Here is a 24,409-nt window from a genome sequence, read left to right on the forward strand (position 1 = left end):
GGATACACAAATCCCACTATGGGGGTGTTTTCTTATGCCACGACTCCCATTGCATTTCTTGCGCACCAAAAAGCACGAGCGATCTTAACTTATCAAAAACAAAAGTGTAACAAATTAAAAACAATATCTGGGAGACTCGGAAACATATAAAAACACAAAAATGCGCGTTTTCCCAGAGATAAGACCTAGCTTGATCGATTTTTCGATTTCGATTTCCGAAAACAAATTTCATTCCTATGTAACAAATTTCATTGAAATTGAAATTTCATTGAGCTGTTTCCGAGATCTCCGAAATATAAACAAGAATTGCACGTTTAGTGGTATTAGGTAGATTTTAATAGCGCTTCTTGGCAGATGACAGAAATATAGACAACCTTAATGATATAATATACCTTAATTATATATTATTTCAGCAAGCACCGGGCACCTGCAAGCGGGCGAGCAGTACAGCGTCACAGTGCGAGCCACCGACGCGCTGGGGCTGAGCTCGCAGGGCATCGTGGAGCTGGCGGTGGCGCCCGGGCCCAACACGCGGCCGCCCGTGTTCTCGGCGCGCGACTACCAGGCGCCCGTCTCCGAGGGCGCCGCCATCAACTCCACCGTGCTCACCGTCACTGTGAGTTATGATATACTGCAGCAAGCACCGGGCACCTGCAAGCGGGCGAGCAGTACAGCGTCACAGTGCGAGCCACCGACGCGCTGGGGCTGAGCTCGCAGGGCATCGTGGAGTGGACATCGTTCGCCCATACCAGGCGTGGCTCACTCCGCGATTTCGTCACGTCGCATCAAGTAGCTACAAGTACATCCGTCCCACACCAATTTTGGTGGCTAGCCATAGGCCGCGCGTGGCGCTTATGCCACCTGGCGGTCATATCTGTCCTAATCGTAACAAACGCGTTTTGTTAGAGAGTAAATCTACTGTACCTAGTACTATTATTTATTCTGTGCACATACCTATTTTATGCCATTTTCAGTGACGGCAGTGGTTGGCTAGACTATAATTTTACGTATTAAATTAAATATGTACTTATTTCCTTTCGTCGACATCCTTTTATAGGGACCGTACGCGTTGGAGGGTCTGCCGTCTTGTGGCCTGAATCGGAAACATATGTGCACATGTACATTGCCAAACCAAGTATTTACTACCATCTACCGTTCTCGTCGGTACCTACGTTTCCTTGTACATAGTATGTTCTGCCATTTTGTGGGCTACATCGGAAGCATAAACGAGACATTCACGCCTCGCGCCAAAAATCTGGCGGCTCCTATACTGCCCCCTATACTAACTATAGGTGCATGAATATGCAGGGGGCCTATAGTTTAATGACCCTACATAACTGGGACAAGAAACCTTTGAAAATATATACATATTGCCTTACTTTTATTAAATTTTGTACACAACCACTGAAATTATTTTTCTTATTTCAGGCCAAGGATCCAGAAAACGAGCCGGTGACTTACTCCATAATGTCAGGGAATGACTTGAGACAATTCGCTATCGGCTCCACGACAGGCATCATCACCGTCATCAGGAGGCTCGACAGAGAAGTTCTCACGCGGTATCAACTGGTATGTGAATTATATGAAACCGTAGGTCGCCAATGAGGCATCTTTCTCTGTCAATTTAATTACGAACTCATTGGAGAAAAAGAGAAGGAAGCCCGCAATTTACGAACTTCGGTGTTCGCGGTAGGCCCTCAGATCCCCCTCCATAAGATAGCTGGTGTAACATTGATGCTTAATGATGGGCGAGTAGTGATGAGACTGATGAGCCGTCATTAACTTTGCAAGAATTTTTCTCCTAGCAAAAAAATTATGCCGACAGTGTGAATAGTCAGCAATAAACAAGTAAAAATATCTATGAGAAAATAGTCAATTGATAGGCGTTACTTCGTAGATAGTCGGGCAATTGCACTATCGAGTAAATAGTGAATAAGTTTACTCCTTTTTCCAAAACATTTTAATGCTTATAACTTCTAATCGATATAATGTTCTAATAGGTAGATAGGTTACGACTTCTGCGCCTTAATCATATATAGTTATGTCATCACAAGCAAAAGAAAACGGCTTCTCTAGAAAACTATACTAGAAATCCGATTCACGGACAAAAGCTTCGCTCTTAAAACTATAATGATGGAATGCCAACAAACCTTAATTCGCGACATACTATCTCGTCGTGGTGGCGTGAAGCTAATTAATCTAATTATAATCTTAGAAAATAATGTAACGTTTTGAAATTGCTCCATTACAGATGATAAAAGCAGAAGACACTGGCAAATTGTCCAGTACAGCCACAGTCAACATCAAGGTGACCGATATCAACGACAACAATCCGGAGTTTGATGAGGACTCCTATAACTTCCAGGTCAAAGAAGGTGAGTTGAAATTCCGTTAGTTTATTACATCGCCGTCCAAAATGATCAGTTATTGCATATCTTGTGTATAAAAAGTACCATGTGTAAGTCAAATCCAATTTTGATTAGTCAAAATAAAGATTCAAATTGGAATGGAACGGGAGACCTTTTAATAGTCCTCTGGGCGGTTAGAGGTTATAAAAAAAGTATAATAGACAATACGAAAACATCGTTGTAATCTTATTTCTTAGTAGTCCATACTTCATTTGCGGTCCGAGTAAAAACAAATGAATAAAACGGTAAATTATTATTTTTTAAGAGCGCTCTTACAAGAAAAGTCGAAATAATGCAAAATTGATGATACTAGTCGACGAAATTCAGGACTTTGTGCTCATTATTAGAAACAATGAGTACTTGTTCCAGTAAAAGCGTCTTCTTATCTTTTTAAATATCGTTGTAAATATTAGAAAAAGGACTTATTAAATTAGTAATGAATTTTTTTCTGATGGTCGTTTCCGAAAAACCGCGTGAAGCACTGAACGGCAAGCTCTTATTTGGAAATATTGAGAAGTTTACTCTGCTAAACCTGGCTATTTTGTATTACTAATACCCTGTACTTTAGGTATATCAAACGATATTTTTCCTACATACATTTGAGAAAGAGAAAATCAAAGTAAAACGAACTCAATTTTCTCTCCGAAACAAGTGTCAATTTCTACGAAAATCTACTTAATATCGAAGTCATTTTCATACTCAAGCAATCTGCAACGTTTGCTTATACTGTTGGTATACATTAGTATTTATGAAATTCTACTATAATTTTTTGGCAATTTTTTGAAAACTACTCTATATTACCGATGACGCGCGCTCGCCAGCTCAGTGCCGCGGCAGAGCTTGTACAGGCAGGACGTGTGTCGGTCGGGTCCGCACATTTTCAACGGCGACGACGAGGTTTTTTATCATTGTGTGCGGCGGGCGCCGTGTAAAACGCTATACTGTGTGCGTGTAAACCGCAACGAGAGACTTTGATCCTAGCACTGTTTTTATAGTATTATAATTTATAATGGTACAGTTTAATAAACTACCGGACAGGATTAAAAATATTTGAAACGACCTGACATTCTATATGTATTTATTTGACTCAAGATAGTACTCAGGGTCTGATGATGGAGCTGGAAGGTGGTCACCGGTACCAATCAACCATGCAACTAAACCACTTCGTGTTTAGGCTCGTTTTATTCGTCTCAACAAGATCTTTGACACAAGATAGTACTCAGGGTCTGATGATGGAGCCGGAAGGTGGTCACCGGTACCAATCAACCATGCAACTAAACCACTTCGTGTTTAGGCTCGTTTTATTTGTCTCAACAAGATCTTTGACACAAGATAGTACTCAGGGTCTGATGATGGAGCCGGAATGTGGTCACCGGTACTAATCAACCATGCAACTAAACCATTTCGTGTTTGGGCTGATTTGATTCGTTTCAACAAGATCTTTGACACAAGATAGTACTCAGGGTCTGATGATGGAGCCGGAAGGTGGTCACCGGTACCAATCAACCATGCAACTAAACCACTTCGTGTTTGGGCTCGTTTGATTCGTCTTAACAAGATCTTTGACACAAGATAGTACTCAGGGTCTGATGATGGAGCTGGAAGGTGGTCACCGGTACCAATCAACCATGCAACTAAACCACTTCGTGTTTAGGCTCGTTTTATTCGTCTCAACAAGATCTTTGACACAAGATAGTACTCAGGGTCTGATGATGGAGCCGGAAGGTGGTCACTGGTACCAATCAACCATGCAACTAAACCACTTCGTGTTTAGGCTCGTTTTATTCGTCTCAACAAGATCTTTGACACAAGATAGTACTCAGGGTCTGATGATGGAGCCGGAAGGTGGTCACGGGTACCAATCAACCGTGCAACGAAACCACTTCGTGTTTAGGCTCGTTTTATTCGTCTCAACGAGATCTTTGACACAAGATAGTACTCAGGGTCTGATGATGGAGCCGGAAGGTGGTCACTGGTACCAATCAACCATGCAACTAAACCACTTCGTGTTTAGGCTCGTTTTATTCGTCTCAACAAGATCTTTGACACTGAAGATACACAAGGTTTGATTATGGAGCTGAAAGGTGGCCACGGGTACCAGTCTATCATGTAACTGAACCACTTCGTGTTTAGGCACGTTTTATTCATCTTAACAAGATCTTTGACATAAGATAGCACTCAGGATCTGATGATGGAGCTCGAAGGTGGCGACGGGTACCTGTCTATCATGCAGTGTTGGCATCAATCTGAACTAAATCAATCCGGATTGATCAATCGAATTGACGCGTCAATCCGAATTGATCAATCCGAATTGATCAATTCGAATTGATTTAATTCTGATTGACGCGTTAATCCGATTGAATCAATTAGAATTAACGCATCAATCCTCAATTCGGATTAAATCAATTCTCAATCTAGATTAACCTAGGGTCCCTTTCCCTTCCCTAAGATTAGTTTTCAAAGGTGTCCTTTTTAGGGACTTACTTACTGGACTTAAAGTCGATATCTGAGGTTCCCAGAGGTTCGAAAACATGTTCCTGATGTCAGTATTGACTGATGTCCCTTTTAGGGACATTTTTCGAAATTGGCCAATTACGTTCATATTCGTAATCGATGTCGACCATAGGTCCCGAAAAATGTTTCTGACGTCAGTATTGAAGGATGTCCCTTCCATTTCGGGACATTTTTTTAAATTGATCGTTGGCACTTTAAAACGATATCTGAGATTTCCAAAGGTTCCGTAACATGTTTCCGACGGCAATACAGACGGAGTTTCCTTTTTTTCTGGACATTTATGGGACATTTCTTCCAATTAACCAATTGCGTTCAAAATCGATATCTGAGGTTCCCAAAGGTTTCGAAACATGTTTCTGACGGCAATACCGAAAAATGACCTTTTTTCATTAGGGTGGCGTAATGCAGGTAGTAAAGTAAGTACGCGGCTAAAGTGTAGAATCTAAATATTGCCGTTGAAACCATATTTTGCACCTCAGATATCGATTTTGAATGCAATCAGTCACTTTCAAAGAATGTCACTAAAATGTCCCAAAACAGGACACCTTTCAATATTGCAGTAGAGAAAATGTTTAGAAACCTCTGTTTACCTCAGATATCGATTTTAAACGCAATCGGGTAATTTCTAGAAATGTCCCAATAAAGGACATCTCTCAATATTTCCCTCGGAAACAAGTTTCGAAACCTTTGGGCACCTCAGCTATCGATTTTGAACGCTATCGGTTAATTTCAAGGAAAGTCCCGAAAATGTTCCAAAAAAGACATCCTTCATATAGCCGTCGGAAACATGTTGAACGCATTTGGTTAGTTTCACAAAAATGGCCTAAATAAAAAGGACATTAGGTAGGTACATACAAAGTAATCGTCAATCCGAATTGACGATTGAGGATTGACCGATTAATTCGAATTAACGATTAGTAATCGTCAATCTTCAATCAGTAGATTTAGAATTAGTTTCGTCAATCGTCAATTCGAATTGATCGGTCAATTCTCAATCGTCAATTCGAATTGATTTTTTGCCAACACTGCTATCATGTAACTGAACCACTTCATGTTTGGGCTCGTTTGATTCGTCTCAACAAGACCTTGGACACAAGTTAGTACTCAGGGTCTGATGATGGAGCTGGACTGTGGCCACGGGTACCAGTCTACCATGTAACTGAACCACTTCGTGTTTGGGCTCATTTGATTCGTCGCAACAAGATCTTTGACACAAGATACTACTCAGGGTCTGATGATGGAGCTCGAAGGTGGCGACGGGTACCAGTCTATCACATAACTGAACCACTTCGTGTTTGGGCTTCGTGTTTGGTTTATCACCTAGTGTCAAAGATCTTGTTGAGACGAATCAAACGAGCCTAAACACGAAGTGGTTTAGTTGCATGGTTGATTGGTACCGGTGACCACCTTCCAGCTCCATTATCAGACTCTGAGTATCACCTAGTGTCAAAGATCTTGTTGAGACTAGTAAAACGAGCCTAAACTTGAAGTGGTTTAGTTGCATAGTTGATTGGTACCGGTAACCAACTTCCAGCTCCATCATCAGACTCTGAGTATCACCTATATAGTGTCAAAGATCTTGTTGAGATGAATAAAACGAGCCTAAACAAGATGTGGTTTAGTTGTATGGTTGATTGGTAATGGTGACCACCTTCCAGCTCCATCATCAGACCCTGAGTACTGTCTTGTGTCAAAGATCTTGTTGAGACGAATCAAACGAGCCCAAACACGAAATTGTTTAGTTACATGAGAGACTGGTACCCGTGGCCACCTTCCAGCTCCATCATCAGACCCTGTGTATCTTCAGTGTCAAAGATCTTGTTGAGACGAATCAAACGAGCCCAAACACGAAGTGGTTTAGTTACATGATAGACTGGTACCCGTGGCCACCTTCCAGCTCCATCATCAGACCCTGTGTATCTTCAGTTTCTTGTAACTTGTTTCTTGTAAATAAGCGAGTACCTATAATTTCTTTCGAGTAATATACGTTCATAAGTACGAGTATGGGGCTATTCATAAATTACGTCGTTTCAAATGGGAGGAGGGGGGGGGGGTCTGGACATCGGATGATGGTAGCATGACGTAGAAGGAAACAGAGTCATCCGAAGCATGGTTTTTGGATGATTTGAGGGATGGGGGGGTCAAAAATAGATGACGTAATTTATGAACAGCCCCTATGTACATTTGCACTGCATTTAGTATTTTCGTACTTACCAAATAACAGTTTTAGGACTTTATAAGTTAAGTACAGTTAGTGTTGTTATGGTTGATTTCAATATGCTTCGCGAAGGATCAAGAATGTTTAATCCATCATTGTAGTGCGAGTGTGGTAGAAGGGATCGGAATACTGAGCTCGCACGGCCTGCCGCAGCGCGTAATAGTACATTATTGTCGAGGCTCGGAAGTAGCTACTTGCAGGCTGAGGATTCGTTTTAAACGGACGACCTTGGGAGTCCGTTTAATTGAATCCGAAGCCAGCAAGTAGCCTTCCAGCCGAGTCATATATAGTGCTTTTCTCAAAAATGGTGCAAGAAATATAAATATCATAGAAATATTTTACAAAACCAACGTTCTTACGTATATATTTTCACAGAACAAAGTCCGCCGCCTTTTTATTTTTTTAATAAAAAAATAGAAGTGTATTTTTCTGCCGAAAATACGCCAACCTATTTGAGACAACTAAATAGTCGCGGTACTAATCATCTGTTTGGCTGTTTAATGGGCCTGTGCCTTCATTTAATATGGCCATATCAAATTTTAAAAAGTTTGGAACTCGACAAATAATGGAATTTGTATGCAACATTGCAGTCCCAAAAGCGAGACTGCAATGTTTTTAACTTTTTAATTTTTGAGTGACCATAAACTACGCGCTTCGCGACCTATTTTTTAGACGGCAAAGTCGACCTTGCCGTCCATTTTTGAGAAAAATACCTAAACTCGCTCAACCCCGAAATGTAATAGCACTCTTAATATTCGGGGATTTTATGTTTTTTCTACTCAGAATCGCGAGCTCTTTCAATCCTAATAAGAGAAATAATTCCAAATTAAAAAAGTGTAGGTAGTGTACTTCAAATAACACTTTTGACCTTCAACAAGGTATAAGTGTCAGATTCATGTTTGAGGGTGGTATTCCATCTGTCCAATATATTGGTCCAACGTGTATTGCTTCTCACATTTAGCTTAATGCGAGAGTGAGACGCAATGACATTGGACAAAGAAATTGGATAGGTGGAATACCTAACAAGCTAACACCCGTTGACCACGAACGCTGTAAAGGTTCGAAACGTCGGGATGTAGTATGAATTCAATATACGCGATATAATCCGTTTCAAAAGTTTTATTTCATGAGTAACTATCGCGGTAACCGAAGACAATATTACGCTAATTTTGATTCAACTTCAAGTCACCTTGTTTATTCTTATTACAGGTTTAGCGGGCGAATTTGTGGGCTACGTTCACGCGACGGACAAAGATGAGGGCGTCAATGCCATGGTCAGCTACAACTTGCCGCCACACTTGCCCTTCAATATAGACAACGGCACGGGAATGATCAGCACTAAGACCGAACTGGACTATGAAAAAACTAAGGTAGGTTTACACTGGAGAGGACTTAAAGCCACTTGCACCATTCACTAACCCGGGGTTACCCGATTAAACCTGTAGTTACCATGGTTACCAATACAATTTGAGACTGGGTTAACGGTTTAACCGCGTTAACCCCGGGCTAGTGGGATGGTGCAAGTGGGCCTTAGTCTATTTATAGTATCAGAAAAGATTCATCGGTTATAGTATGATATGAGTCTAAGTGTAAGGGTATTCCATCTGTACAATTTCTTTGTCCAATGTGTATTTGCGTCTCACATTTTGCTTAGTGAGAGAGTGAGACGCAACGCACATAGGACCAAGAAATTGTACAGGTGGAATGGCAATCTAAGAAAAAATTGTGCCCCCAAGTTTGATGGTTGAAGAAGATGGTACCGAATATGCTCTTAATCGGATTCCCACTGTTTTTGTTACGCCTTGTATAGAAATTTGATCCTCAAAACAAACCGACTGATACCATCAATGAAAACTTGTCATCTAGCCCAGGGGTTGGCAAAATTTTGAAAAGAAGAACCAACTGCAGTAGAAATTACCAGTTTTAGGAAACTCAAAGAGCCGTATATTATTTTCAGTGGTGTAATAAGAACTCTCAAAGCTTAATTTTATGGCTGATAATGGGGTTGGCAACTGTCAAAGGTTTGCATAGATGGCGCCATCATAGCTTGCCCCTTTTTCTATGAGATTTGGCTTCAAGAGCTGGCATCCAAAACATTAAAAAAACAAAAATTTGACACAATTCTAGGGATTGACGGGGCAAGCTATGATGGCGCCATCTGCTTAATACTTTGACCGGCCAACCCCATTGTCAATTGTTGTTGGCTCGCGAGCCGCGGTTAGCCGACCCCTGATCCATCCTATTGTGTCCGGCAGGAGTATTCGTTCGTGGTGACGGCGACGGACGGCGCGCTGGACCGGCGGCTGGGCACGGCGTCGGTGACGGTCGCCGTGCTGGACGCGCCCGACGAGGCGCCCGTGTTCCCGCAGCCGCTGTACAAGGTGCAAGTGCCCGAGAACGCGCCCAACTACGCCGTCGTCAAAGTGCAGGTCGGTTACCATTCATTGCATTGCAATCTATTTGTACTATCGCCCACACTATTCTGTACATATCGGTGGACCTTATGCCTTTTGTAATAAGGTCCACCGATGTACAGTTAGAAGTGTTCCCGTTTGTACTTCGTCCTTTCCAATACAGGTTCGTGGAGAAGAACTTGCGTACAAAAAATGACGAATAAATCACATTATTGTATGGAACTAATTTTCTTTTGTTAGGTACTCGTAAATCGTATTTTGTGCAAAAATACCTCTTAAATTGTAACTGTTCTGAGATTGTCCGTTAAAAGAAACATGTTTTTTGTTATCTATGAAATTGAAAAATTTATTAATATTCTATTCAAATAACACAAACGTGGTAAATGCTCTTAGTAACCTGGATGAAAAAAACTAAAATAAATGTTTAAAAAAAATGTGTGATGCTACCTAAGGGGCACTCGGAACGCGATTCCGACTAGCACTTTGCCAGTTATTACAATATCGTCAACATTGCAGGCGGAGGACCCCGACACGACGCCCGAGATCACGTACACGATAGTGCGCGGCGACACCGAGCTGTTCTCCATCGACCGCAAGAGCGGAGTGATCCGCACGCTGCGGCCGCTGGACCGCGAGGCGGCCGCGCGGCACGAGCTGCTCGTCGGCACCGAGGAGAACGACAGCATGCGGCCGGGCGCCACTGCCACCGTCGAGGTCGCAGTCGAGGTTGGTTCACGAGTACTACGTCTACCGTCGGTAACACAGATAAAGATAGGTTAGAACGGAGTCATCCGCACGCTGCGGCCGCTTGACCACGAGGCGGCCGCGTGCAACTAGCTCATCGTTTGCACCGAGGAGAACAACATGCGGTCTGAGGCCACTGTCGAGGTCGCAATCGAGATTGGTATTTACCCGCCGTTGGTAACACACAGACAGAGACAGATGGCTGTTCTTCCTATATCGCAAAAAGGGCCTAAATCGTATCATAGGCACCACAACAGACACGGTCATATTATACGTGCAGAGGAGAATCACAGCATAAAGAATGATGAAGTAGATAAACGGGTGATTTCTCTGAAACATAAGAGAGAAGTAATCCGCCTGCTCTGAGCAATATAACCTGTCTGATTAAGCAGTATAATTTCCAACAAAGCTGAACACCTAAAACAGGTCACTTATGGAACTTCATAAATCTGACCCCAATATTTGTTTCAGGATAAAAACGACAATTCGCCAATCTTCACATCTGTGGTCCGGCCGGTAACAATAGAGGACTCGTCCACCATCGGCACCCTGGTACAAACGGTGACAGCTATAGATGAAGACGCGACTGCTCCAAACAACAGGTATGACAAAGTGTTCCTACTATGTACGTTGGTTACGAAAGTTCTAATACGTCCATTCTCTTTTTGAATTGACCGAAGCGTAGCGAAGGTCTACGTTTTGACTCGGGCATTTTGCTTTCGTATGTCTGTCCGGATGTTCTCCTCTACAGGTCGCAATTCTTAACCGATTCTCGTGAAATTTTGTAACCGAATTCTATGACTTGATAAATTTTTTTGTCGACCCGATTTTTGAAATTTTTTCAAAATGGAAAAGTTGTGATAGCTCGTGCCTAAACAAACAGTCGTATCGGTATTATACGAATAGTTTCTTTTTGAGATATGTTTATAGATTAAATGGCCAAAAATTCACAAAATTTATTTCGCTGGTTTCGGAGGTATTGAGATTTAATTTTAATTTTAACTAATTTTAAATTGAGAATGAGTAGCTAAATTTCGTCAGCTTATCTAAGAACTACTTGGCTCAATTTGTAAACGTCATCTTTTTATGTTTGCACAGAGGGGGTCTGGGTTCGATCCCCAGTGATTTTTGTATGCTGGGATAACTTTTTGTATTTTTATACACTTAAATTTCGTATTGTTTTTTTTTTTAATTTACTATATTTTATTACAAGCTTTTTATTAGCTTCACCTGTCCGTTGTCTGTCTGTCTGTAATCAAATCTTGCAAGTTAAATTTGATCCACTTCCTGGTTTCTGATTAAGCTGAAATTTTGCATGCATGTATAAATCGGATGACAATGCAATATTATGGTACCATCAAGCTGATCTGATGATCGAGACAGGAGGTGGCCATAGGAACTCTGTGATGAAACAACGCAACCTAATTGTGTTAGGGGTTTTTAGAATTGTCTCGATGAGTATTAGTTGTCTGTCGTAAGAAAAGTACAGTCAGTGATAGAACCTTGTACTTACCAAATATGAAACTTTTGCCAAAAACTTATTTTTATTTTGAATATTAAGTTAAAAATGTGTGGCGCTGTCGTCGTGCCCAATAAGATACGCTCGCGAGGTCTACAGCTCACAGAGCCACTAGTTAAATTAATCCAAAGCGTTGTATGATTAGAATATCCTATAATATTTATTTATTTGAACGAACACGCGATCGAATTAATTTCCTTTCTTTTCTTTGTAAACTGCTTCATTCGTCTTTTTTCTACAATACCTCTGATTTTGTCGAAGACAGTTTGGTGAGATCTTATTCTACTACGTTTTTAGGGTTCCGTACCCCAAGGGTAAAAACGGGACCCTATTACTAAGACTCCACTGTCCGTCCGTCTGTCTTTCACCAGGCTGTATCTCATGAGCCGTGATAGCTAGACGGTTGATTCACAGATGATGTATTTCTGTTGCCACTATAATAAAATAATATTAAAAAGTACAGAACCCGCGGTGGGCGAGTCCGACTCGCACTTGGCCGGTTTTTCCACTACCATAACAAGTAACAACTACCTATCTAGTGCTACATCCAAAGTTGCAATTGAATATACATAATTGATTTCTTGACAGGATCCGATACAAGCTCGTAGGCAGAGGAAAGGCATCGAAGTATTTCCACGTGGAGCCCGACACAGGCGCCGTGAGGGTACGCGACGATCTGAGAAAGGAAACCGATAGTGAATACACAGTGAGTATTTTTCATAGACTAGGAATTAGTGGCTGCGCGTCCATAAAAGCCGATTCCCATCGGCTTGGCTGTTTTTAGACGTTGAGCAGTGTTGTAAAGGAATAATGTAAGCCAAATTAGGCGGCTTGCCCATGGATCTGCTTGACGCGCCGCCACTGCTAGGAATCCTCTAGACTGAGTTTAGAGCAATTATTTCATGCAACCGATGATGCCAAAAATGCGGGGGTACGCGGGACGAAGTGAACGAAGTCCCGTGTCGTGATTCCGTTCAAAGACACGGATGTCACACAAAGACACTTTCGACTCGAACATGGAGTAAAATTACCGTATGCGTGGCAGAGGGGCTAGCGCAACTATGCTCAGTCTGGAGGATGTTTCGTCTGTGGTATTTTTACAAGCCTTCGTTTAACTTGCCTGCCTACTATGCGTTTGAGTAGATCAAATCTTGCAAGCTTTATTTACGACCTATTCCTGATCGTTTTTATTAGGGTTCCGTACCCAAAGGGTAAAACGGGACCCTATTATTAGGGTTCCGTACCCAAAGGGTAAAACGGGACCTTATTACTAAGACTTCGCTGTCCGTCCGTCCGTCTGTCCGTCTGTCTGTCACCAGGCTGTATCTCACGAACCGTGATAGCTAGACAGTTGAAATTTTCACAGATGATGTATTTCTGTTGCCGCTATAACAACAAATACTAAAAACAGAATAAAATAGAGACTCCCATACAGTAAACGTGATTTTTGACCAAAGTTAAGCAACGTCGGGCGTGGGTCAGTACTTGGATGGGTGACCGTTTTCTTTTTGCATTTTTTCCGTTTTTTTTTTGCTTTATGGTACGGAACCCTTCGTGCGCGAGTCTGACTCGCACTTGCCCGGTTTTTATATATTGCGCTCAACAGCGGAATCCTTTTGAAAGAATAAGGGCTGATTTAGACGGCGCGCGAACTCGCATGTGATTTTAGTTACATTGCAGACTGTTGGTTACGTTCAATTCAACCGACCGGTCAAAACTCACAATGTACTTAAACTCGCATGCGAGTTCTCGCATCGTCTAAATGAGCCCTAAGTCAGCAATACAAAATTGCATCACAAATGATTTGTTTTTTTTTAGGTTGATGTCCAAGCGTATGATCAAGGCGAACCGATGTTGTCTTCCGTCAATAGCCTAACAGTTTACGTGAGCCATTCCGCTACGGTACCTCCAGACGTAAGTGAAATCATATACTCGTTATTATTTTGTTTTGTTATTAGAGGAACGCCCATCAGATACGGGTTTCACCATGTTTTTGCTTTTTTTGTCATTTCAACACATAATCTCTCTAAGTCTCATGGGTTATCATTTTTATACATTTTGTATGAAATCTCATGGGTAATATCGCCACCGTGGGATTTAGAGGTAAGTTTTCTGCTGAACTGACTTTGCGTGCATGGGACTCGAGAGGTTAATTATGTTAATTATGAAACAAATGTAAACATTTTGTCGCAGGTCGGTCTCGGGTTTGCTGATACGGTTTACACAGAGCACGTTGCGGAGAATTCTCCCAATGGCACACTGGTTAGGATCTTGCCTCTCTTGAACAAAAGAGAGCATTCGCCTGACACTCCGCTCAAATGTAAACTGACTGAAACATCACAAAAAGGTACAATGTCTGTCTTTAACACATTTATTTTGGTTATTACATAGTTTACTGGCTTTTGACCGCGACTTCGTCTGCGTGGAATTAGTGACAGCAGCTAAAATAGGTATAACGCCTGGATAATACTAATAGCAATCATTCAATTCGCGCATTGCTTACTTCAATTATTAGGCAATGCATTAGCTCTTTCAATTCCACCTCCCTTTGCACTCTCTTCAGGGATGATTTCCGACATAAAAACTATCCTATGTCCTTCCCCGGGACTCAAACTATCTTTATACCAAATAAATCGGTTCAGCGGCTTAAGCGTGAAAAGGTAACAGACAGACACACTTTCGCCTTTATAATATTAGTATGGATGTGCTTTTCTATGATTTCTTCTTCTCATTAGGTATTTTATTAAGTTGTATTAAAATACGTACCCTAATATTTTTCCACTTTTTTCCCAGATGTGTTTTACGTAAAACTGACCGAAGAGCGCGACTGTGCTATCTACTTGAACACCAGCTCCCTCGACTACGAAACTTTGAACGAATACTCGCTCGAGATCCAGCTAGAGTCGATACAGGGTCTCATCAATCCAGACAGCAGCAAGGCTAATGTGAAGGTGCACGTCACCGATGTGAACGACAACTCGCCCGTGTTTGTCGGCACCGACCAGTCCACTATACCGGCGGCTAAGGGGAAGTACTACGCTATAGTCACTAAGGATATGCCTTTGGATACCGTCGTCGTACAAGTTAAGGTTGGTTATCTGCAATTTTTGCTCTGTGTTAGTCAGGTTTTTTAGCTTTAACGTCACGTAACAAGAAGCTGACCAGACACTAAGAACGGCAGTAATAAGTTTTTGTCCCTTTCCAATTTTCATAGTTTTTCCTTTTATTTTAATATGTACACTGTCAATTGTAATGTCATTTCATCGCTGGCTGTTAACATGTGCATTTTATAGAAACATACATACATGCATCATTCATGCATCATTCATAATACATCACCATTCTCTTGCCCTTGTCCAATTCAATTCAATTTGTTTGTTCAATTCTTGTTCAATAAAGAATGTTGAATATTGTTTTTTTTTTTAATTCACTTGGGGTCGACGCAGCATGTCTTTCTCTTCCATATTTCTCTGTCGCTCGTCATCTCATTATTCACTTGTAGTTTCAGTTGCAGTCCATCCACCTTTTCCTTGGTTTTCCTTTCCTCGTACTTCCCTCCACATTCATTCGTAATACCTTTCTCGTCACATGACAGCTGCATGAATATCATGCAACATACAACATACTCTGCTAATGTACTACATTTTGATTTTCTAGGCCAAAGACTCGGACAGTGGGGCATTCGGGAAGCTAGAATACCAAAAAAACTCGTGGACAAAGGCGGCCGAGGAGTACTTCAGCCTAGACTCGGACACGGGGGTCATCAGTAACATCAAGACCTTCGAGAACGTGCCACAAGACCTACTGCCGTTCAGATTTAGTGTGACTGCAAGAGACAACCCTAAATCTTCACAGGACTATAACATTGCTAGGGCTTCTGTCGTGGTAAGTGACCAGTACGAATGTAATAAGAGTGTTTCAATAGTGTTTTCCGTCAGTAAGTAAGGAATTAGTATAGATATTTAGCCAGAGTTCCCCAAAAAATGCAAGACACATTAATAGTACATTATTGCAGAGGCCGGGAAAGGGCAATTCGTGGATGAGCTTCGCGTCGTCCGACAAAGAAGACGAATCCACGAATTGCTATTCCTGCCGAGGCATATATAGTGCTTTTCTCCAAACATGCGAGGAAATAAGCTAAAATAATTATTATTTAAGCATCAAGCATCACTCAAATCAAACCACATCCAAAATGTCAAAAACAATTTCCCTCTTTAATTATTTTTTAAAAGTTAAAGGCACAAACTTATTCTGCCATTCAGTACCATTCAATATTCGTTCATTCAATATAATTGCGCAATATAGTTTGTCAAACCAACTTTTCAGTCAGTAAGAACCAGGAAAACTACACCCATCCTTTTCTTTTGGATGCTAGTACTAGTGTAAGACAAAGATAGTATGATTATCTTTGTCTATGTTTGAAATGAGAAAGTCCTTTGACAAACTATGTAAGCTTTATGAACACGGATGAGATTAAAAAAAAATATAAAAATAATCTTTGATTTTATTAAGCAGTATTCGCACGATCATACACGTGAAATGATAGCTGATCGGGTCGTGTAGAAGCGGCTCGCGGCAATAATAATTGGCTGTTTGCGTTTTTTATTATTAAAAAGTAAAAAACACTACAGTAATAAGTTATTACTGTAGTGTTTTTTTACTTCCCGTCCGCTAGAACAGGACAGCGATAGTTTGATGTTTTTTAGTTAGAGTTTGACATTAACGAAGAACTTCCCGTACTATTTTTGCTACAGTAAGGTGAACATTTCCGAGCATATTGGAGAAAAAAAAATTAATTTCGTTTCAGTGTATGAGTAGTCATTTCAGAGTAATACTACTTATGTTTGAATGGAAGGACACCTTAAGACTTTGTCATTTTCAGATCAACCTCCTTCAAAAAGAAAACCAGATAGTGATGGAAGTATCGACACTGGACTCCGAAGCGCTGCGCCGACGTTCTCGAAGCGTGCTCGACGCCGTCGAGAAGCGAAGTGGACTCGTCGCGGGACTCGAGAAACTTACCGCCAGGCACTACCTCGGCGAGAACGGCACGCTGGAGAGCGATGACCGGGGCACCGACATATGGCTGTACCTGCTGGACCCTACCACCGGCAAAATATTAGCGAGGGAATCCAAACCTGTTGCAAAGTAAGTGCATGATCTTTATTCCTGAGATTCCTTAGTATTCTACGTACGTACATTCTACATATTCTAAATATATTCTGAAGTTTTAGTAACTTAAGTGTTCCAAAATTCAACAACAAAACAACTGCCTTTGGGTCCCAGGAGGATAAAGGCGAGATAAAGTAGTTCGTTTTTCAGTTATTTTTTTTTCTTTGTTTTTACACTATTTAATTGGTGTCCTGTCACCGGTAGTAGGGTTTGATTATGTAAGCGAATGTTGTTAGTTTTGGTTTGAGTCTTATCTCTTTCATGTGTGCGATGTATGTGTGTGTGTGTGTGTGTGTGTGTGTGTGTGTGTGTGTGTGTGTGTGTGTGTGTGTGTGATGCGTGTTACTTAAGTATATGTTTTTACTACATATCTACTTGCGAGTTCCTGTAATTGGCTCTATATATCTATTTAAGATTCCATTGTCATTTAGTTAGCTGTTGGATCTCCTTATGTAAATAAATAAATAAATAAAATAAATAAATAAAAGTGTATGTACAGTTGAGGAAATTCACTGCTTGACACCCCTTTGGCTATAGGACGATGACCGGGGCATCGATAATGAAGTTTAAGGCTGGTTTTAGTGTCACGCGGACCGTCCGTGCGGATCGCTCCGCACCGCCAAATTGTATGAGAAAACCCGTCAGCTTTACTCTATAACGCTCCCTGAACTTAATACATATTGATCCGGTGCGGAGCGATCCGCACGGACGGACCGCGTAACACTAAAACCAGCGTAAGCCGGTCCGCCTGAAGCGAGGAGGCGGGAAGTGTTGTAACACTTGTAACCAATGTAAATAACCGGTAAACGTTTCCGCAGAGCGATAGAGGGCGGCCTGAGCTCGGCGGTGTCGGCGCGGCTGTCGGCGGCGGTGGCGTGCGTGCGCGCGCCGCTGCTGGCGGCGGCGCCGCCGCGCCGGCCGCAGCTGGCCGCCGCGCCGCTGGCCACGGCGCTGCCCGCCGCGCTGCTCGCGCTCGCCGGCCTAGTGCTCGTCGCCGCCACCGCCGCCACCGTCTACATCTGCGCCTCCTGGAATAGGTGAGCGCCGTGCGCCGCCCATAGTGCATAGCGCATAACGAGTCGGCCGGCCAGCTCCACTGCGGACCTTGCGATCGCATCTTCAAAACCAAGTTTGGCTTCGCAAGTCACATTAGAGCGTTCCATCTTCCTAATTAAAACATTTGGAGGAGTCGCCATCGTCGGACACGGCGAGGAGGACATATATATAGCGCATACTGCATACTTCACCTTATTAGAGTAGCGCTGTCTAGGGTACACTTTAAGGACTCATTTAGAGGATGCAAGAACTCGCATGCGAGTTTCATTACATTGCGCAATGTAATGAATTCAACCGACCGATTCCAATTGGACGTAACCGACAGTCCGCAATGTAACTAAAATCACATGCGAGTTAGCGCGCTGTCTAAATCAGCCCTAAGGGTATAGCACATAGTAGAAGATACCTTTATATAAAGTTTAAGAAAAAAACATGCCCCCTAGTTTGACAGCTGGAATAGTTGGCCCTGTGATGCCATACCATATTTTGAGGTCACCGGATTGTCAAACGTCACCTATAGGCAAGCAACGCTCCCGCATAATGGAGGCGTATAATGCCACCTATAACATTTGTCAAATCCAAAGCACAAGTTTGGTTTAGACTTTAAACATGGTCGCATGGTACATTACATAATTTCCAATACATTATTTATTTATTTAAACTTTATTGCACAATACATGAAGAGTACAAATGGCGGACTTAATGCCAGAAGGCATTCTCTACCAATCAATCATGGGTTAAACCGAATAATCAATGACCGGAAGATTACTTAATGTTATTATTTTTATTTCGTCAGATATAAGAAGCACAAAGAACAAACGATCCAGCAGTACGGCACGCTCAGTATGTCCATGCCGCCGCCGCGGCCGGCCTCGGGCTACGCGTCCAGCGAGGACGACCCTGCGCCCCGCTATGAGACGCAGGTATGTTCCCGGATAGTACCCGTGTTTTTAAAATTATATGTAAGTATTGCAAATTTTATATTAAAGGAAAAAATTTAAAAAATTACGCTTCCCGCAGCACTTGAACCCGCAACCTTCGCAATCCCTCCAATCTTTCTACACACTAGAAAAAGGCGTAAAGTTCAAATTTACTACGGGAAATCAACCATTCGCGCCTACTTTATTAATTTGCCACCTCTTTCTACTGGCAAAGTGGTTGTGCCTGAGTATATTTAAAGTAGAATTCGTCGTTCAACCTCCGACTTCCGACAATTATCTTAATGTTATTATGTTCTAGGTTTTGAACATGGCGGTGGATGACGCGGATTTACAGCTCGACTTCAGTCCTAACAACCATGCATTTAATATACACAACGTGCAATATCTTTCTAAAGACAACGGTAAGACATTAAATGCATAATATTAATGAATTAGTCGTTTATGATGTATTCAACTTAATTAGCTATGGTAATTTTTCACCTTAAGCACATTTCGCTAAAAATAATCAAGTAGATAATATAAACATGAGCAAAATATATTTGCAGGTTTAAATATTTGCACTTATAATCTCCTGGATTAACCGATTTTGTGCAACTTTTATATTTAAAATTAGTTGTGAAAAAAAATTAAATTAATAAATTACTCAATTTGCATAATTAGGTGAACGCAGCCCAACGCTATCAGAAACAGCGACCACGGCGCGAGCGTCCAGCGTCAACGAGAACGGCACGCTCAACAACCACCACCAGTTCGACACAATCGCCAACAACACGTTCGCGCGCCCTCAACACAACACGCAAACGCTCAACAGGCGCGCGCCCAACAACCACGCGCTCAACAACGCGCTGGGCACACTGCCGAGAGTCAACAACAACAACGTGGGCGTCGGGCTGCTCGCCACCACGCTCGGGAGGAAGGTTAATGGGGGAAATAACCACAAGAGGAAGAGCTCGCCTATTATGGCATATGATGATATACCCGGATTGCAGAGGTGAGTTTTATATCCTTCCTATGTAACAATTTCAAGAAAAACTTACCAATCAGTCGGCTGTTTCAATTTGATCACAGTTTGGTCAAAATGCAAGACTATTGTTTCTAACATTCTTCGTTCAAATTTTGAATTGTGTCTGATATGAATTACAAAAGCTAACCGTTAGTTTGTTATTTATTCACTTGGGCCGGTTTCTGTTTGCTGATATTAGTTACCAACTTTGCTGACGTCGCATTTTAGTAATAACTTCTAATAAGTTACTAAGTAATAATATTCGTAGTTTCATTTCCAACTTTGTGGGTTAAATTAATGTGTTTTTGTTCGCAGATCGACTGATAATGACAACGTGACGTTTGGAAAGAGAAATATCACTGGCTACGCTTACGATTCGCCAGTGGAAACAACTACCGAGCTATAGAATATGAATTCTTGATCTTGGATTTCAAGTTTTCTTCATCAATGGACTTTTATAGTGAATCTCAAACTTTAAGAGAGACAAGGTGACCGTCCGTCCATAATACATAGAACAAGAAATTATACGTAGAATTATATTTTGTGTTCAACGAATATTAATTATTATTGTGCGAGGTGAGATACAGAATACGACTGAATATGCTTCAAGCTAGAAATTAATGTGAATAACGAATTTTTAGATATGTTTATACGTCATAAGTGTACTTACTTAGCAAAGGCTAGTCTTTTGTATTGGAGAATAATATGTGCATAATAGGTATTTTATAATTGTAAATAGAGGCATTATTTTCATAATGTGTATAATATTAGCAAGGGTACCTGAAGGAGAGACAGGCGCAATCATTTGAAACATCGTTGTTTATCTTGGTTGCCTCGATATGTTGGCGTGTGCCATCTGGTGATATAATAACTGTCCGTCCATTTCTTAATTGATTAATAACAAGGGTCATAATTTTTTCATTAAATAAAAAAATATATAGTATTTTTTGTGAACCTTACTGCCGAACTTGAGGTATTTATTTTTTTATGAATTTTGTGCCAGTTACTTATAAACATAGATTTAATTTAATTCAGAAAAATTAACTTTTAGTATTATGAATGGAATAATGCTCAGTTTTTTATACATGTCACAGTCACCTACGCGGGATATTAAAATAAACCTGAATTACCTAAACAGACTATGTATTGCATTTACATCGGCCGTATTGCTATTGGTTTAAAATCAGTATACCCACAGTCAACTGTAAAAATATGGGTGTAGACAACTTACTCAAAAATATGTCCCATAGTTCTCAATACTGATATAAGGTTATGGGACATATTTTTGAGATGATTTGTACACCCATATTTTTACAGTTGACTGTATAGTATGAGTTAACCTGCAGCGAAATTCCTTTGAGAATTGTATGAGTTGTTCATACAGCAAGGCTTTATGGTTTCGCTATGAGGTTCAGTTTATTAACTCTGGAATTGTATTTACTTAAAAGAAAATGGCTCTAAAATGTGCTTTGTGCCAAAAAATTACAACAATTACGTAATTATTACGATTTTAACACCTATTTATTATATTGGCTAGGATTGTAAAATGTTACCTATGAAATCCTTTGTATAAATTTGTAAATGTATTAAAGCTTAAGTTATCATGGAAATTAAAAGATTGTATTATATTACTATTGTAGAATAGATTGTTAATATAATTCTTTAAATAAATTAATTTTATTTTCTGTATTTTTTTATTTACGTTCCCAACTTTTTTCTTCATTTAATAGTTAGGTGCCAGTGGCGGATTTCTCTAAGGCCATGTAGACCCGGGCTTAGGGCGGCAAATTGTGACAAAAAATTCGCTGATGATAACAAGAAATAACTTGAAATGTAGTCAATATGATGGGTACTGCGAAAGGGGCGGCTGTAGGGCCTGGGGCCTAGGGCGGCAAAGACTGCAAATCCGCCACTGTTAGGTGCACACACTTACCTATACGATAAGCTTATCGTAGCTACTTGAACACAAATAATGAATGGCTGTGGAAATTCTGAATATTCTGATACAGAGTTCTAGAAAACAAAATGATTTAAAGGAGAGATAATAAAACAATGTAATCGAACGAGCGAGCGAAGCGAAGCGAAGTTCTTACATTCGACTTGGATCACGCGGCTGGCTAGCGGCACGTCCCGGCATTTCGTTGTTTTTAAGCTGAACTGTCAGAAGATAGTTTGATACTCAAGAACTTAAGTAAATTTGTTCTAATTTAAATGAAATTGGGTAAACGTGTAGTTGAGGGCATTATATTTTAGTCATTAATTTTTGAGCAGGCTTGAACAAGATGTTATTGAGCTAGAAGACCTTAAAATGCTAAAAAAGCCATTTGTGAGGGGTCTTGCTATTCTGATCATTTTAATTGCAAGAAAGTATGGTCGAGTACGGTATCAAATGAAAGTGCTCGATTTGGTACACATTTATAATATTGTTTCTTTTTTTATATAAGATTTTTTCAAAAATGATGACAATTTTGGAATCCAAGATGGCGGCCATGCACTATGTCATAAAAGTCGTCATGGATGTCGTTTTATAGGTTTTTGGGGGCGCAGATTTCGAAAATGATAACCATTTTGGATTTCAAAATGGCGGCCGTGCACTATGTCATAAAAGTTGTCATGGGTGTCGATTTATAGGTTTTAGGGGGCGCAGATTTCGAAAATGATGACCATTTTGGATTCCGAAATGGCGGCCATGCACTATATCATAAAAGTCGTCATGGGTGTCGATTTATAGGTTTTAGGGGGCGCAGATTTCGAAAATTATGACCATTTTGGATTCCAAAATGGCGGCCATGCACTATGTCATAAAAGTCGTCATGGGTGTCGTTTTATAGGTTTTAGGGGGTGCATATTTCGAAAGTGATGACCATTTTGGATTCCAAAATGGCGGCCATGCACTATGTCATAAAAGTCGACATGGGTGTCGTTTTATAGGTTTTAGGGGGCGCAGATTTCGAAAATGATGACCATTTTGGATTTCAAAATAGCGGCCATGCACTGTGTCATAAAAGTCGTCATGGATGTCGTTTTATAGGTTTTGGGGGGCGCAGATTTCGAAAATTATGACCATTTAGGATTCAAAAATGGCGGCCCTGCACTATGTCATAAAAGTCGTCATGGGTGTCGTTTTATAGGTTTTTGGGGGCGCAGATTTCGAAAATAATGACCATTTTGGATTCCAAAATGGCGGCCATGCACTATGTCATAAAAGACGTCATGGGTGTCTTTTTATAGGTTATAGGGGGCGCAGATTTCGAAAATGATGACCATTTTGGATTCCAAAATGGCGATCATGAACTATGTCATAAAAGTCGTCATGGGTGTCGTTTTATAGGTTTTAGGGGGCGCAGATGTCGAAAATGATGACCATTTTGGATTCCAAAATGGCGGCCATGCACTTTGTCATAAAAGTCGTGATGGATGTCGTTTTATAGGTTTTAGGGGGCGCAGATTTCGAAAATGATGACCATTTTGGAATCCAAAATAGCGGCCATGCAGTATGTCTTAAAAGTCGTCATGGATGTCGTTGTATTGATCATGGTCATCACTTTCGAAATCTGCACACCTGTTACAATTAAGGTATCCTAGTAAGTCAACAACATCAATATCTAACTATCGAAATGTACTTTTGATAGTAGTAGTACGAAATGTAATCTGAAAGGAATCAAGTAATATATACCTGTAATGAGGAATCGACATTGATTCCAATTACTAGTAATTGCAATATTCGAAAAATTTATTCCTGATTCCTCAAATGGAATTGTAGGTACTTAGTAATTCGGTATTGTTAGATTACAAAGTAATCTGGGAATCGGTAATCAGTTTACAAAGTAATTTCAAGTAATCGTGTAATCAGGAATCAATTACGAAATGCCCATCTCGGACTAAGTAGCACTGCATTCAATTGATCTTTTTGGCCTACCGCGAGTTCACAGTTCGGGGCGAACTACTAGTTATTTAATATGCTTCTTGCTGGTTCTATTTTGGTTGGTTGGGTACAATGAACTGAACATTATTCAGTGTAGTATTTAAGAAAAACCAATGGAAACATGTTAAAAATTTATTTCAAAGCAAGCAATGTGTTGGCTGCTGTCATAATTTCGTAGAACTTGACGACGCTTCAGCTCACTCTTCTTCAGGCATCGCGTCGTTACATGTCGTCGAACTAAAAATAGACCATTTGTTATTTAAGTAAATTACTGATCAGAAGGTTTTTTCCGAAAATTGCCTCATAGAGTTCTCTATGTACCTAATATATTATTTATTATAACCACGGTAAAACTCTTCAAGTTAAGAAATACTGTTCTTTTAGGCATCATTACCTAAAGTAATGCCATTTTGTACAGTCAGGAAAACACAGTTCGTAAAAAAGTGGTCATATAAGTTCATAAAGCATCTCAACTATGTAATGAAATCTTGTTCC

General features: G+C 40.8%; 2 protein-coding genes across 2 annotated transcripts in view; one reads left to right on the top strand and one right to left on the bottom strand.

Annotated features, from left to right (window-relative positions):
* LOC134676185 (cadherin-99C) overlaps positions 1 to 21,674 on the top strand; it is a 130,611-nt gene extending 108,937 nt beyond the window's left edge. The window contains exons 15-32 of the mRNA XM_063534516.1: positions 414 to 616; positions 1,429 to 1,569; positions 2,252 to 2,375; positions 8,350 to 8,510; positions 9,396 to 9,569; positions 10,071 to 10,280; positions 10,770 to 10,900; positions 12,406 to 12,523; positions 13,636 to 13,731; positions 14,011 to 14,164; positions 14,611 to 14,906; positions 15,475 to 15,702; positions 16,700 to 16,965; positions 17,808 to 18,026; positions 18,842 to 18,968; positions 19,285 to 19,387; positions 19,647 to 19,977; positions 20,305 to 21,674. Coding sequence (XP_063390586.1) covers positions 414 to 616; positions 1,429 to 1,569; positions 2,252 to 2,375; positions 8,350 to 8,510; positions 9,396 to 9,569; positions 10,071 to 10,280; positions 10,770 to 10,900; positions 12,406 to 12,523; positions 13,636 to 13,731; positions 14,011 to 14,164; positions 14,611 to 14,906; positions 15,475 to 15,702; positions 16,700 to 16,965; positions 17,808 to 18,026; positions 18,842 to 18,968; positions 19,285 to 19,387; positions 19,647 to 19,977; positions 20,305 to 20,395 — 3,173 coding nt within the window. The 3' untranslated portion in view covers positions 20,396 to 21,674. The remainder of the gene's footprint in view (positions 1 to 413; positions 617 to 1,428; positions 1,570 to 2,251; positions 2,376 to 8,349; positions 8,511 to 9,395; positions 9,570 to 10,070; positions 10,281 to 10,769; positions 10,901 to 12,405; positions 12,524 to 13,635; positions 13,732 to 14,010; positions 14,165 to 14,610; positions 14,907 to 15,474; positions 15,703 to 16,699; positions 16,966 to 17,807; positions 18,027 to 18,841; positions 18,969 to 19,284; positions 19,388 to 19,646; positions 19,978 to 20,304) is intronic.
* The window catches only part of LOC134676421 (vacuolar protein sorting-associated protein 4), a 517,731-nt gene that overhangs the window by 491,371 nt on the left and 1,951 nt on the right, over positions 1 to 24,409 (bottom strand). The window lies entirely within an intron of this gene.

Source organism: Cydia fagiglandana, chromosome 2 (genome assembly GCF_963556715.1).
Source record: "Cydia fagiglandana chromosome 2, ilCydFagi1.1, whole genome shotgun sequence".
NCBI classification, from domain to species: Eukaryota; Metazoa; Arthropoda; class Insecta; order Lepidoptera; family Tortricidae; genus Cydia; species Cydia fagiglandana.